This window comes from Mugil cephalus, chromosome 19, assembly GCF_022458985.1.
Source record: "Mugil cephalus isolate CIBA_MC_2020 chromosome 19, CIBA_Mcephalus_1.1, whole genome shotgun sequence".
Classification (NCBI taxonomy): domain Eukaryota; kingdom Metazoa; phylum Chordata; class Actinopteri; order Mugiliformes; family Mugilidae; genus Mugil; species Mugil cephalus.
Window position 1 is genome coordinate 1,896,615 of NC_061788.1, and position 12,432 is coordinate 1,909,046.

Below are 12,432 nucleotides of genomic sequence, written 5' to 3' on the forward strand. Positions count from 1 at the left end.
AAACACATTTAAATAACTGACACTTATTGCAGAAATAAGCGTGAAAGTTATATGAATTCTGGTTAAATTGCAGTTTTTCATAAAGAAAGAATTTTATAAACCCCTATGAAGTGGTTTAACTGGTTTAACTGATCATGATCATGTGATGTGATCGAAGCTTCCAGATCAGCTCTGGATCGATTCCCCTGATCGTGTTTTAGATGCAGCTCCTCAGTTCAACCAGAAGGTGGCGACAAACGCCGCCGTGTCTGCAACAAAAGCAGCAGCAGCATTAGGAATAAATATAAAATTAACCTCCGCGGTTTAAGCAGAACACGAGAGGAGCGCAGCACAGAGCAGAGCCTCCTTGTGTTTGCGTGAAAGCTGGATTAAAAACCTCAGGTCTCCAGAGTCCACCGCCCTGGTGAGGACTTGTTGAGGGGGTGGGGAGGGGAGGCTGGACGCGGACATGTCTCCTGGATGCAGGCGTCTCCTCATCATCACATCATCCTCCTTTTGAGAAATAAATGAGTCAACATGGCCGCGGATCTGCAAGCCCCGAAAAACCTCTGAGACACAGAACAACACAAGACACAGGTAAAAAACAACAACAACAAAGAAAGACGCGCTGTTATTGGGGAAATACTGCGCGTGTGTGGTTTATTATCAGGAGCCTCGAGCGCAGAAAGACGCACAACAGCATTTACCAAAAAAAAAATAAAATAAAAATACAGCCACAGGTTAGTGTGTGTTATATAATCTAATATTCAAATAACAGAGGCTGGAATTCCTTCCCTTCCCTCCCATGTTTGTCCAGAATAAATGGCGTTCATGTCCCGGTTCTCCCGGTCCCGGAGCAGCTCCAGGTCCCCGAGCAGGAAGGACTCGGAGCGCGCCTCCCCGAACCTGTCGGTGTCCGAGCTGGAGAGGCTCCTGTGCACCGGCAAGACGGCCTGCAACCATGCGGACGAAGTGTGGCCCCGACTCTACATCGGAGACCAGTGAGTTGTTTCCCCGTTTAAGGAGGTGGAGGAGGAGGTGGAGAAGGAGGTGCATCAACAGGTTAAAGTCCTGCTTTCATCTGTCAATTTTATTCTCTCTTATTTAATTAAATTTAAAAATATAAACACAATATAGTTCTATTCTCAAGAATCTACCCAGAAACCGTGTTCTCCCTTGAATCTAAATTTTATTATATAATAAAAAATTACGTAAAATGGAATGAGGTAGAAATATTTTTATTCTTTAATAAAATCAAGTAGACTTAAACACACACACACACACACACACACAACAGTATAATAAAAGATGAAGGAATAGAAATATTTGTTTCTTTAAAAAAAATCATGGAAAAAAATTATGTCTAACACTGGAAAACTGGACTTGTTGAGTTTCTTGAAGAAATATCAGTTCAGAGAATAAATATTACACAATATTAGGGATAATATTATAATATATTAGGACGTGCATAAATCCATGAAATCTATTTCTCTACGCATAAGACAATAAAGTCTAATTAAATGAAGACACAGACGAGATGTAGATAAATATCCGGCTAAACATGGACGAGCTCACTCACAGTTTATGCTTTTACATTAACTGACACCGAAGCTCTGATTGGTTCTTTTAGTATTTCTCCTTTTCTCTCCATTTCCTTGATTTTCAGACGAATGGTTTTGTATTAATAAAGGATCAGTGCGGTTAAATAACTGAGGAGGTCTGAGATACAGACATTTGTACGACTCGTATTTGGGGAAGTTTCAGTTAAGTTTCAGTCGCTATTGTTGAAGCAGGAAGTGAAAACAGAAAATGAACCTTTAATATTTATCAAAGCAACAAAGTCCAAACTGCTCGGTTGGTATTTGGTCCATTAATTAAAACATTTAGGATCCTTTATATTTGTTCTACTCTCCAGCTTTGGTCCCAGTCACAACATCACTAATCATCCTCATCAACATCCAGAGGAAATCACCTTCCTGAGCTCATTTAAAAGCTTTTTATTTTTATTATTATTAGAGATTTTAACACTAAACGGTCAGTCAGCAGCAGCAGCAAGAACGGTAAATAATAAAAAATAACAAAAATAGAAAATTAATTAAATTAACTTCACTGGGCTTAATCAATATACAACACAAGAAACTCAGACACGTCTATTAAAGAATCTCTTTAAGAAGTTAAGTCATGTTTAAGTCGGCCATCTTGCCTGCAGCTGGGTGATGATCTAGTCCCCGCCCCCTAAACCATCTCAACTTTGTGACGCCAGACATTTGTCTTCGTCCTCCTCTGTGTCTTGCAGGGACATCGCGTCCGATCGCCGTGAACTCGCCAAACTCGGCATCACACACATCCTCAACTGCGCTCAGAGCAAGTGGCGCGGAGGCGCCGAGCACTACGCCGGCATGAACATCACCTACCACGGCATCGAGGCCCACGACTCGCCCACCTTCGACATGAGCGTCAACTTCTACCCAGCAGCAGAGTTCATCCACAAAGCGCTCAGCAGCGGAGGTCAGTCTGGACGCGGCATTCATGGCGTCACAGCCTGTCTGCTCAGGCGTCATTTTGGCAGGACAGATATTAGGGTTTGTGTTAAAAAACTGGTGCTTTTTTTGTTGTTTTTGTTTCTGTCTTCCAATGATTTTACTTTTTGTTTTTAGAAAGTTAGAAAATTAAAATTGAACGTTTTGTTTGTCCATTCTCGACCCTGGTAAAAGAAAAAAATGTCATGAATTTCAATTTAAATTTTGGAATTTTAGAATAAGAATCAAATAACCACTTTTTTTTTTGTTTGTTTGTTTTTAATATTCTTTTTAACAAAACATCCACGGACCTTGATGTGACACTGTGTTTCACACTCTATTAAAAGAACATCTAACACAGTGAAATTCAATTTCAACAATTTGAAACAAAAGTAACTTTTCACAACACTCGGTGCTGCTGGAATGTTTTTGCATTCAATCATTCTGTCACATTGAATAATGTTTAACATTACATTTGCAGTTTCTTGCCTCGGGCCCAGGTCAGGTCCTCCTCCTGAGACCGGGACGACCCACACAGGAAATTAGCCTTCGGACAAAATGTTATTTCCTGTGAGGGCCAGTAAGATGTGGACCCATCCCCCTCTCTCCATACGTGTCCCACATTATAAACCTTCAGAACTTACCTCACGTACAGGTTCACAGGAAACCAGTCCTGTAGCTGATGACTTTTAACTTCTTAGTAATGTTCTGTCTTGTGATTAGGGATGGCTACCATGATGCTAACGGTGCTGATGCTAACGGTAGTAACCAGACTGATCTGGGTGTTTTATTTAGTGCCAGTTAGTTTTTAATTAGCTTAGCCTCCTTAGCTCTATCGCTGTGACATCACGTCAGTTTTTCTCCTGCATGGATGGAAGTGAAGCTTCAAAACGTCTCAGGAAAACTTCACCTCTAAAGATGCACCAAGGAGCAAACACCTGGAATTAGATTCAACATCTGACCACACATAGCATTAGCATTAGCATTAGCATTAGCATTTTATTAAAAGAGCAGAGATGTAGCGTCTCTGATGCCTGACAGACCCCACCACACTGGTTTATTATTTATTTTATATTGGTTCATTTATTTCTTAGTCTTAGTTGTATTTATATTATTTAAATTAATATTTTGTTCAACTTGCACGTTATAAAATGCCTTAAAAATAAAAAGGCACCGTTTGTATGTTGTATTTTTTCAGTCTTTAAGCAGCAGCACCGTTTCAATCAGATACAACCTGAACCAGAACCACGGCTAGTTGTTCTGCTCTTATTGGGATCTATTGTCCTGTTCTGTGTCTTATCATGGCTTTGTGTTACCTGATGTAAATTAGCATTGTTGCTGTAATCCAGCATATTTACATCGTACACGGTCCCTGCATGTGCATGTATTTCACCTTTTAACCATGAGGGTGTAGTGTTGTTTCAGTTTTGCTTAAGCTCAGGAGATGATTAGTCTGAGTTGGATGGTGGTGAAAAAGGTCGCGGTTCTTATCGACAGCCAGAGAAACAGAAAGCAACCTGGTCATTTCTGTTTCTGTTACAATAAATGGGAACATCACCCAAAGAAAAACCAACTAAGAAACCTTCATTTTCTGTTTTTCTGGAATCGAGTTAAGATCCTTCTCAAGCCACCGTCTATTTTAGATGAATCTGATGAATAAACATGTCTCTCTCTGTTATTAGAAACTAAAGCTGAACTCCAGAACCTTCACAAAGACTAGACTGTTCCGTTACAATGCATTCCCTGCTGTTCCTAATGAACTGGCCAGTGAGACGTGTCCTCTGTCCGTGCAGGTAAGGTGCTGGTCCACTGCACCGTGGGCGTGAGCCGCTCGGCCACGCTGGTGCTGGCCTACCTGATGATCCGGCAGAACCTGACGCTGGTGGAGGCCATCAAAACCGTCAAGGACCACCGGGGCGTCACCCCCAACCGGGGCTTCCTCCGCCAGCTCAACGGCCTCGACGGCATCCTGAGAGAGAGTCGCAAGACGTCACCGCAGAGCTGAAAAAAAAAGAGAAACGATGGAGATACTGGGATAGTAAGAGAGTCAGAGGGTTTAACTGATTTAATTAATTTGCTTTATTTGATCTGTTCAGTCCTTTAGACTTTAAACTGCATGAGCACCGCGTAGTAAACGAAGGCTGGTGCTAGCTATGAATCTGATGTAACAATCTGCAGCTGAGAAACAGGTCAAAACGTCTCAAAAACAATCAAACATCTTGTGATACAAAGTTTAGAAGTTTAAACACTTTGGTTTAGACGATGACTTCTTAAAATCTCTTTACTTTAAGGTCCAGTGTGTAAGATCTAGTGCCACCTAGTGGTGAGGATGCAGACTACGACCAACTGAATGCAGTCCTACACACTGGACCTTTAACGTCCTCATATCAGTCTCTTTCTTATAAATCTTTTTTAACGAAACTTCAGAGCATTCCACTGCTGCTTAATAAGACCGACGTCTACCGGAAAAGTAGAAAATATGTCTCAAGTCTCTGCACTAGCATCTTATATTCTGATCTGTTGGAAAAGGATGAAAAAGTTATTTTCATTTATTGTCATCTAATAAGATTTAGACGGTTTTGCCGCTGCAACTAACGAGGACTGACGTTAATGATTAACCTGTTTAGTTCCAACCCAGCTACTGAGGTTTTTCTTATTCAGCTGGGATCGATGCTAGCTCGATGCTAGCTCGATGCTAGCGTTCCCATCAGGAACGACGCCATTCCTGATGACCACAAGGTCCTTTCTGGCTTTTTTAAAATCGATGTGGAGGATAAACAAAAACCCTCTCCCCCGGTCATTTGAGTCGTAGCAGGTCTTCCCTCGACTTCTTACCTTCATCAAGTGCCCTGAACAACTCATTCTCGTAGTTGTAGCCCAGGTTTAAACCAGCACAGCTATGTAGCCGACGGTATTTACAGTATTACATCTGCAGCAGCAACGTGCAGAGTTAAGTGTTGGTTCAGGTCCAGTGTATTTTCAGATTGGATATCTTGTGTAATTTCATTGAGTAGAGACCCAACAGAACCTCTTCCAGTCTGGTGCATCACTTTCACCTTCCCACTGACTGTTACAGAGTAGGTTTAATAAGCCAGCACTGGAGAGCAGACGTGCAGCGTAAGTGCTGCAAGCGTCCCACTGCGAAAGCTACCAACTGCCCGGACGACTGGAGGAGCTCAGTGCTTCAGAAAAAACAACCGATGCTGAATTTTAAACCAGCTTTCCTCCTAATGCCCTTCTTGATTCATGTTATTAATGATTACCTCAAGTATCATGTTTAAAAATGCATTTGTTTGTGGTCTTTTGTCTGTGCTGTGTTAACGCCATCGTGATGAACACAGATGAGCAACTTTGCTCAACTGATAAAAAATGTACATAAAAAAAAAAAACTAAGGATCTGAGGAGGTTTAAAAGATTTGAAAATATTCTTATTTGCTTTCCAGACCAGTGTTAAATGATAAGATGCTGCCACTCTCATGTCTACTCTGACCCTTTATTACCCTTTTACACCATCTGGAAAGTTTGTTTCCACTTTTTTGAAAATGGCCGCTAAAAAAACAAGATGTCTCGAGTTATTTCCAGTGTTTTTGTGAGAACAAAGAGCAAAGGAAATGGATGACGTGTGATTAATATCAAAGTTTGCAGCTTTAAAGCGATAAACTTGGTGATACTTACATCCGCCATCTTTCCATGTAGCCTCTATGACGTCAGCAACTTCACTTAAACCAAACATTTTACTGATTACTTCCTGAGATCGTTCATGTGACCCTTAGCGTAGCTTAGCTTAGCTTGAACAGGGCTAAAACTAGCACAGCTCTGCCAAAAAATTAAATGCAAAAAGACTAATTTTTTGGGTTTTTACGTATCTTGTAAATCAACATATCTTGCTAACAAACTGAGGATGAAGCAAACCGAGGTATAAATAGCATCAGTGGATGTAGCCTATAAGTTATTAATGAAGGGTTTTGTAATGCAACCCAACACTTAAATGTAGCGAGCTAATGCTCTTTGGCTTGTCAGGTCATAAGCTATATGTCTAGATGTGGTTCCTAAGCTTTGACTGAACAGTGGCTAGAGTTAGCGAAACTAGCTGCTACTTAAGCTAAGCTAACGGCCTCCCAGAGTCCATTAGCGCCCAGACATGAGAGTGGTGTTGATCTTCTTATCTCACTCTTGGCAAGAAAACCTGAGTATTTTACAAAATATCAAGTTATTAATACAATGTGTGTTTGAATTGTGACTTTGGAAAGCGAGGCATTGCAGCAACAATCTGGACGCAACTAGTGTTTTTTAAACTTTGAATCATAGCTGGCTTCTTGGGGACCAATGGACAACCCAATGGGCCATGTCTTACACCCGCTGTTTATCCCGTGGACTGTTTTTAAAGATGGACGACCAATTGCCACCTCGTCCCGCTGTGGCTAAAGTGTTAAATTAAAATGTTTGCACAGTAATAACCGAGGGGTGGAGATGTACTGTTGAGGTCATGCCCTTCATACTCAAGTCAAACCACCTGGCTGGGGCTTTCGATCTGCATCCCAACCCACCACCAGGGGGCAGACATCCTAGCGTCATTCCAGGCCAGTTTATAGGTCATCCATCTTCTTGAACAGTCTATCGGCTTCCCTAAGCTTATGAAGACATGTTGAAATTATACACTGAACATGTTTTTAAAGCAATCAGACTTTGTAAATGCTAACTACTAATTGACGACCTTTGCCCCCACAGTGCTAATATCGGAGTGAATCAACATCAGAAAAAAATGTATTTATCCCTGAGGGACAATAAGGAATGTTGTTGTTTAAGCTAGCTTGGTAATTACATGAATTCACTTACAATCTCACAAAAGTTTAGAAAACAAAAACGTCTTTGAAAATGTATACTTGATGTGTACTTTAGTGTTTTAATTTGGCCCAAGTCCCACCTACTAACATGGAGGGGGGGGCGTGGCTTATGTGACATATACAGCAGCCAGCCACCAGGGGGAGCTCTACTTGCTTTGGCGTCACTTTAAAGGAGCTGTCATGGCGTCCGCTTGTTTTACAGTCTATGTAGCTTGTAAGTAAACTTGTGAAAGGCTGCGACGCTGCTCCTCAAGTCCAGAATCAGATCGTCACAAAAATCCTCGTTGCTGCATTTTGTGTCGGTGATAAAATCACAATGACCTGCCTTTCTTCAGACGCTTTCCTCAGTCCGCTGTGTAAAAACACAGAGAAAGTATTAATGAAACTAAATGTGTGGATAATCTCCGGCCTGTCTGACCGTTACGATCTTTACCTTTGCCGTGTTGGATCTGTATGTTTTGTATTTGTGGTTTTACTGTGCCGTGATTGGTGTCAGTCTCGATTGCCGTTTATATTCTTGTAACCTGTTTGTTTTCTTACAGAGGCATTTCTATAAGGAAACTTGAATTCTTTTGAATTTATTTTTGTATCACCCTCTTTGAGGTTTATTGATGGAGAAACGGGCAAAGGAGATGTTGATGCCTTAATACGTGTACTTCTTCAAGTTTGAGCTTTTCTTTCTATCTTTTTATTGTCCGTGAACAATGGATATTGATAAAGTTTGTTTTGATAAATTCTGTACTGGATTGGAAATTAAATGAAAATGTTGTTTCAAATAATATGTTGTGAGGTGTTTTCTGTTAGATTAAGGTTTATTTTGAAAAAAGGCCCCGCCCTAAACTTCCATTACAGCGTTGAAGTATTGTATAGTTCAAGATAAATATGAAAGAATGCAGAATTTTAAACCTTAATAAAAAAATAAACACACGAGTTAGAAAATAAACCATTGAGACCAAAATAGTTTTTTGAACCAGGCTGTGAACATGTTTAATAATGCTGTAAATTTGGGCTTTTTAACATGAGGGTCTATGGGGGTTTGATCCCCTTTGGAGCCTCTAGCGGCCACTAGATGAACTGCAGCGCTTCGTTGCTCAGACCTGGAAGTTTCCACCTGGAAAACACTCAAACATGAGGACTGAATGTGGAAGATTGTCCTGAAACAAACATATTTAACCATCAAACCTCTAATTATATTTTTTAAGAGCTACATTTTTTGTCACTGCAACTTTTAAAAGAAAACAAAAGACAGAGACAGGGAGTGTTTTTTCTTAATGTGTCAGTGGGAATAGTGGTAAAAAAGTGAAAGAATAAAAAAAAAAAACATACAAACCGGGCTTTCAGGTAGTTTTATTTACACCGTCATCATTTGGTTCCGGTTTAGTTAACAAATGTGGATTAGAAGGTACAAAATATTACAGAACAAATATCAACACAGCAGGTAAACAAGAGGAGGAAGTGAGTTCGCTGGGTGTTCAAGTTTGTTTTTTAAAACCAGAAAGGAAAAATCTGGAAGGCCCCTGTCTTTTATTGTGTCGTCTAATAAAACGAAAGCAATAAAGTTAATTTAGTTTGTACTTTTCAAAATGAAAATCAAATGAACTCTTATTCATTTATCTTTTATCTTAGAATCCAAACCTCGAAATGCCAAAAAGTCCAGGGACCTCAGAGGACGTATCTATTTCAGCTGACCGCAGTCGGCGATGACGACTTTGGATTTGGGATTTCCGTTTCTCGTGCCTTGCCTCTCCATCGCCTTGACGACGTCGATGCCCTCAATCACGCTGCCAAACACCACGTGCTTCCCGTCCAGCCTGGAGAACATCAGCAGAACGTCAGCAGAACATCAGCAGGTTAGTAGAGAGAATCTGAGGGTGAGACCTGAGCGGTGGGTCAAGCTGGGGCTCACCAGTCCGTCGAGGCCGTGCAGATGAAGAACTGGTCAAAACGTCTCAAAAACAATCAAACATCTTGTGATACAAAGTTTAGAAGTTTAAACACTTTGGTTTAGACGACGACTTCTTAAAATCTCTTTACTTTAATGTCCAGTGTGTAAGATCTAGTGCCACCTAGTGGTGAAGATGCAGACTATGACCAACTGAATGCAGTCCTACACACTGGACCTTTAACGTCCTCATATCAGTCTCTTTCTTATAAATCTTTTTTAACGAAACTTCAGAGCATTCCACTGCTGCTTAACAAGACCGACGTCTACCGGAAAAGTAGAAAATATGTCTCAAGTCTCTGCACTAGCATCTTATATTCTGATCTGTTGGAAAAGGATGAAAAAGTTATTTTCATTTATTGTCATCTAATAAGATTTAGACGGTTTTGCCGCTGCAACTAACGAGGACTGACGTTAATGATTAATCTGTTTAGTTCCAACCCAGCTACTGAGGTTTTTCTTATTCAGCTGGGATCGATGCTAGCTCGATGCTAGCTCGATGCTAGCGTTCCCATCAGGAACGACGCCATTCCTGATGACCACAAGGTCCTTTCTGGCTTTTTTTAAATCGATGTGGAGGATAAACAAAAACCCCGGTCATTTGAGTCGTAGCAGGTCTTCCCTCGACTTCTTACCTTCATCAAGTGCCCTGAACAACTCATTCTCGTAGTTGTAGCCCAGGTTTAAACCAGCACAGCTATGTAGCCGACGGTATTTACAGTATTACATCTGCAGCAGCAACGTGCAGAGTTAAGTGTTGGTTCAGGTCCAGTGTATTTTCAGATTGGATATCTGGTGTAATTTCATTGAGTAGAGACCCAACAGAACCTCTTCCAGTCTGGTGCATCACTTTCACCTTCCCACTGACTGTTACAGAGTAGGTTTAATAAGCCAGCACTGGAGAGCAGACGTGCAGCGTAAGTGCTGCAAGCGTCCCACTGCGAAAGCTACCAACTGCCCGGACGACCGGAGGAGCTCAGTGCTTCAGAAAAAACAACCGATGCTGAATTTTAAACCAGCTTTCCTCCTAATGCCCTTCTTGATTCACGTTATTAATGATTACCTCAAGTATCATGTTTAAAAATGCATTTGTTTGTGGTCTTTTGTCTGTGCTGTGTTAACGCCATCGTGATGAACACAGATGAGCAACTTTGCTCAACTGATAAAAAATGTACATAAAAAAAAAAATAAGGATCTGAGGAGGTTTAAAAGATTTGAAAATATTCTTATTTGCTTTCCAGACCAGTGTTAAATGATAAGATGCTGCCACTCTCATGTCTACTCTGACCCTTTATTACCCTTTTACACCATCTGGAAAGTTTGTTTCCACTTTTTTGAAAATGGCCGCTAAAAAAACAAGATGTCTCGAGTTATTTCCAGTGTTTTTGTGAGAACAAAGAGCAAAGGAAATGGATGACGTGTGATTAATATCAAAGTTTGCAGCTTTAAAGCGATAAACTTGGTGATACTTACATCCGCCATCTTTCCATGTAGCCTCTATGACGTCAGCAACTTCACTTAAACCAAACATTTTACTGATTACTTCCTGAGATCGTTCATGTGACCCTTAGCGTAGCTTAGCTTAGCTTGAACAGGGCTAAAACTAGCACAGCTCTGCCAAAAAATTAAATGCAAAAAGACTAATTTTTTTGGGTTTTTACGTATCTTGTAAATCAACATATCTTGCTAACAAACTGAGGATGAAGCAAACCGAGGTATAAATAACATCAGTGGATGTAGCCTATAAGTTATTAATGAAGGGTTTTGTAATGCAACCCAACACTTAAATGTAGCGAGCTAATGCTCTTTGGCTTGTCAGGTCATAAGCTATACAGTATGTCTAGATGTGGTTCCTAAGCTTTGACTGAACAGTGGCTAGAGTTAGCGAAACTAGCTGCTACTTAAGCTAAGCTAACGGCCTCCCAGAGTCCATTAGCGCCCAGACATGAGAGTGGTGTTGATCTTCTTATCTCACTCTTGGCAAGAAAACCTGAGTATTTTACAAAATATCAAGTTATTAATACAATGTGTGTTTGAATTGTGACTTTGGAAAGCGAGGCATTGCAGCAACAATCTGGACGCAACTAGTGTTTTTTAAACTTTGAATCATAGCTGGCTTCTTGGGGACCAATGGACAACCCAATGGGCCATGTCTTACACCCGCTGTTTATCCCCTGGACTGTTTTTAAAGATGGACGACCAATTGCCACCTCGTCCCGCTGTGGCTAAAGTGTTAAATTAAAATGTTTGCACAGTAATAACCAAGGGGTGGAGATGTACTGTTGAGGTCCTGCCCTTCATACTCAAGTCAAACCACCTGGCCGGGGCTTACGATCTGCATCCCAACCCACCACCAGGGGGCAGACATCCTAGCGTCATTCCAGGCCAGTTTATAGGTCATCCATCTTCTTGAACAGTCTATCGGCTTCCCTAAGCTTATGAAGACATGTTGAAATTATACACTGAACATGTTTTTAAAGCAATCAGACTTTGTAAATGCTAACTACTAATTGACGACCTTTGCCCCCACAGTGCTAATATCGGAGTGAATCAACATCAGAAAAAAATTTATTTATCCCTGAGGGACAATAAGGAATGTTGTTGTTTAAGCTAGCTTGGTAATTACATGAATTCACTTACAATCTCACAAAAGTTTAGAAAACAAAAACGTCCTTGAAAATGTATACTTGATGTGTACTTTAGTGTTGTAATTTGGCCCAAGTCCCACCTACTAACATGGAGGGGGGGCGTGGCTTATGTGACATATACAGCAGCCAGCCACCAGGGGGAGCTCTACTTGCTTTGGCGTCACTTTAAAGGAGCTGTCATGGCGTCCGCTTGTTTTACGGTCTATGTAGCTTGTAAGTAAACTTGTGAAAGGCTGCGACGCTGCTCCTCAAGTCCAGAATCAGATCGTCACAAAAATCCTCGTTGCTGCATTTTGTGTCGGTGATAAAATCACAATGACCTGCCTTTCTTCAGACGCTTTCCTCAGTCCGCTGTGTAAAAACACAGAGAAAGTATTAATGAACCTAAATGTGTGGATAATCTCCGGCCTGTCTGACCGTTACGATCTTTACCTTTGCCGTGTTGGATCTGTATGTTTTGTATTTGTGGTTTTACTGTGCCGTGATTGGTGTCAGTCTCG

At 41.0% G+C, this 12,432-nt stretch overlaps 1 protein-coding gene across 1 annotated transcript; it reads left to right on the forward strand.

The window, feature by feature from the left end:
* Positions 1 to 266: 266 nt before the first annotated feature.
* LOC124996370 (dual specificity protein phosphatase 26-like) lies at positions 267 to 8,121 on the forward strand. Its single transcript, XM_047569285.1, has 4 exons — positions 267 to 576; positions 797 to 980; positions 2,276 to 2,487; positions 4,292 to 8,121. Exons 2-4 carry the CDS (start codon positions 802 to 804, stop codon positions 4,501 to 4,503), a joined length of 603 nt encoding a protein of 200 aa, XP_047425241.1. The 5' UTR covers positions 267 to 576; positions 797 to 801; the 3' UTR covers positions 4,504 to 8,121.
* Positions 8,122 to 12,432: the final 4,311 nt, after the last annotated feature.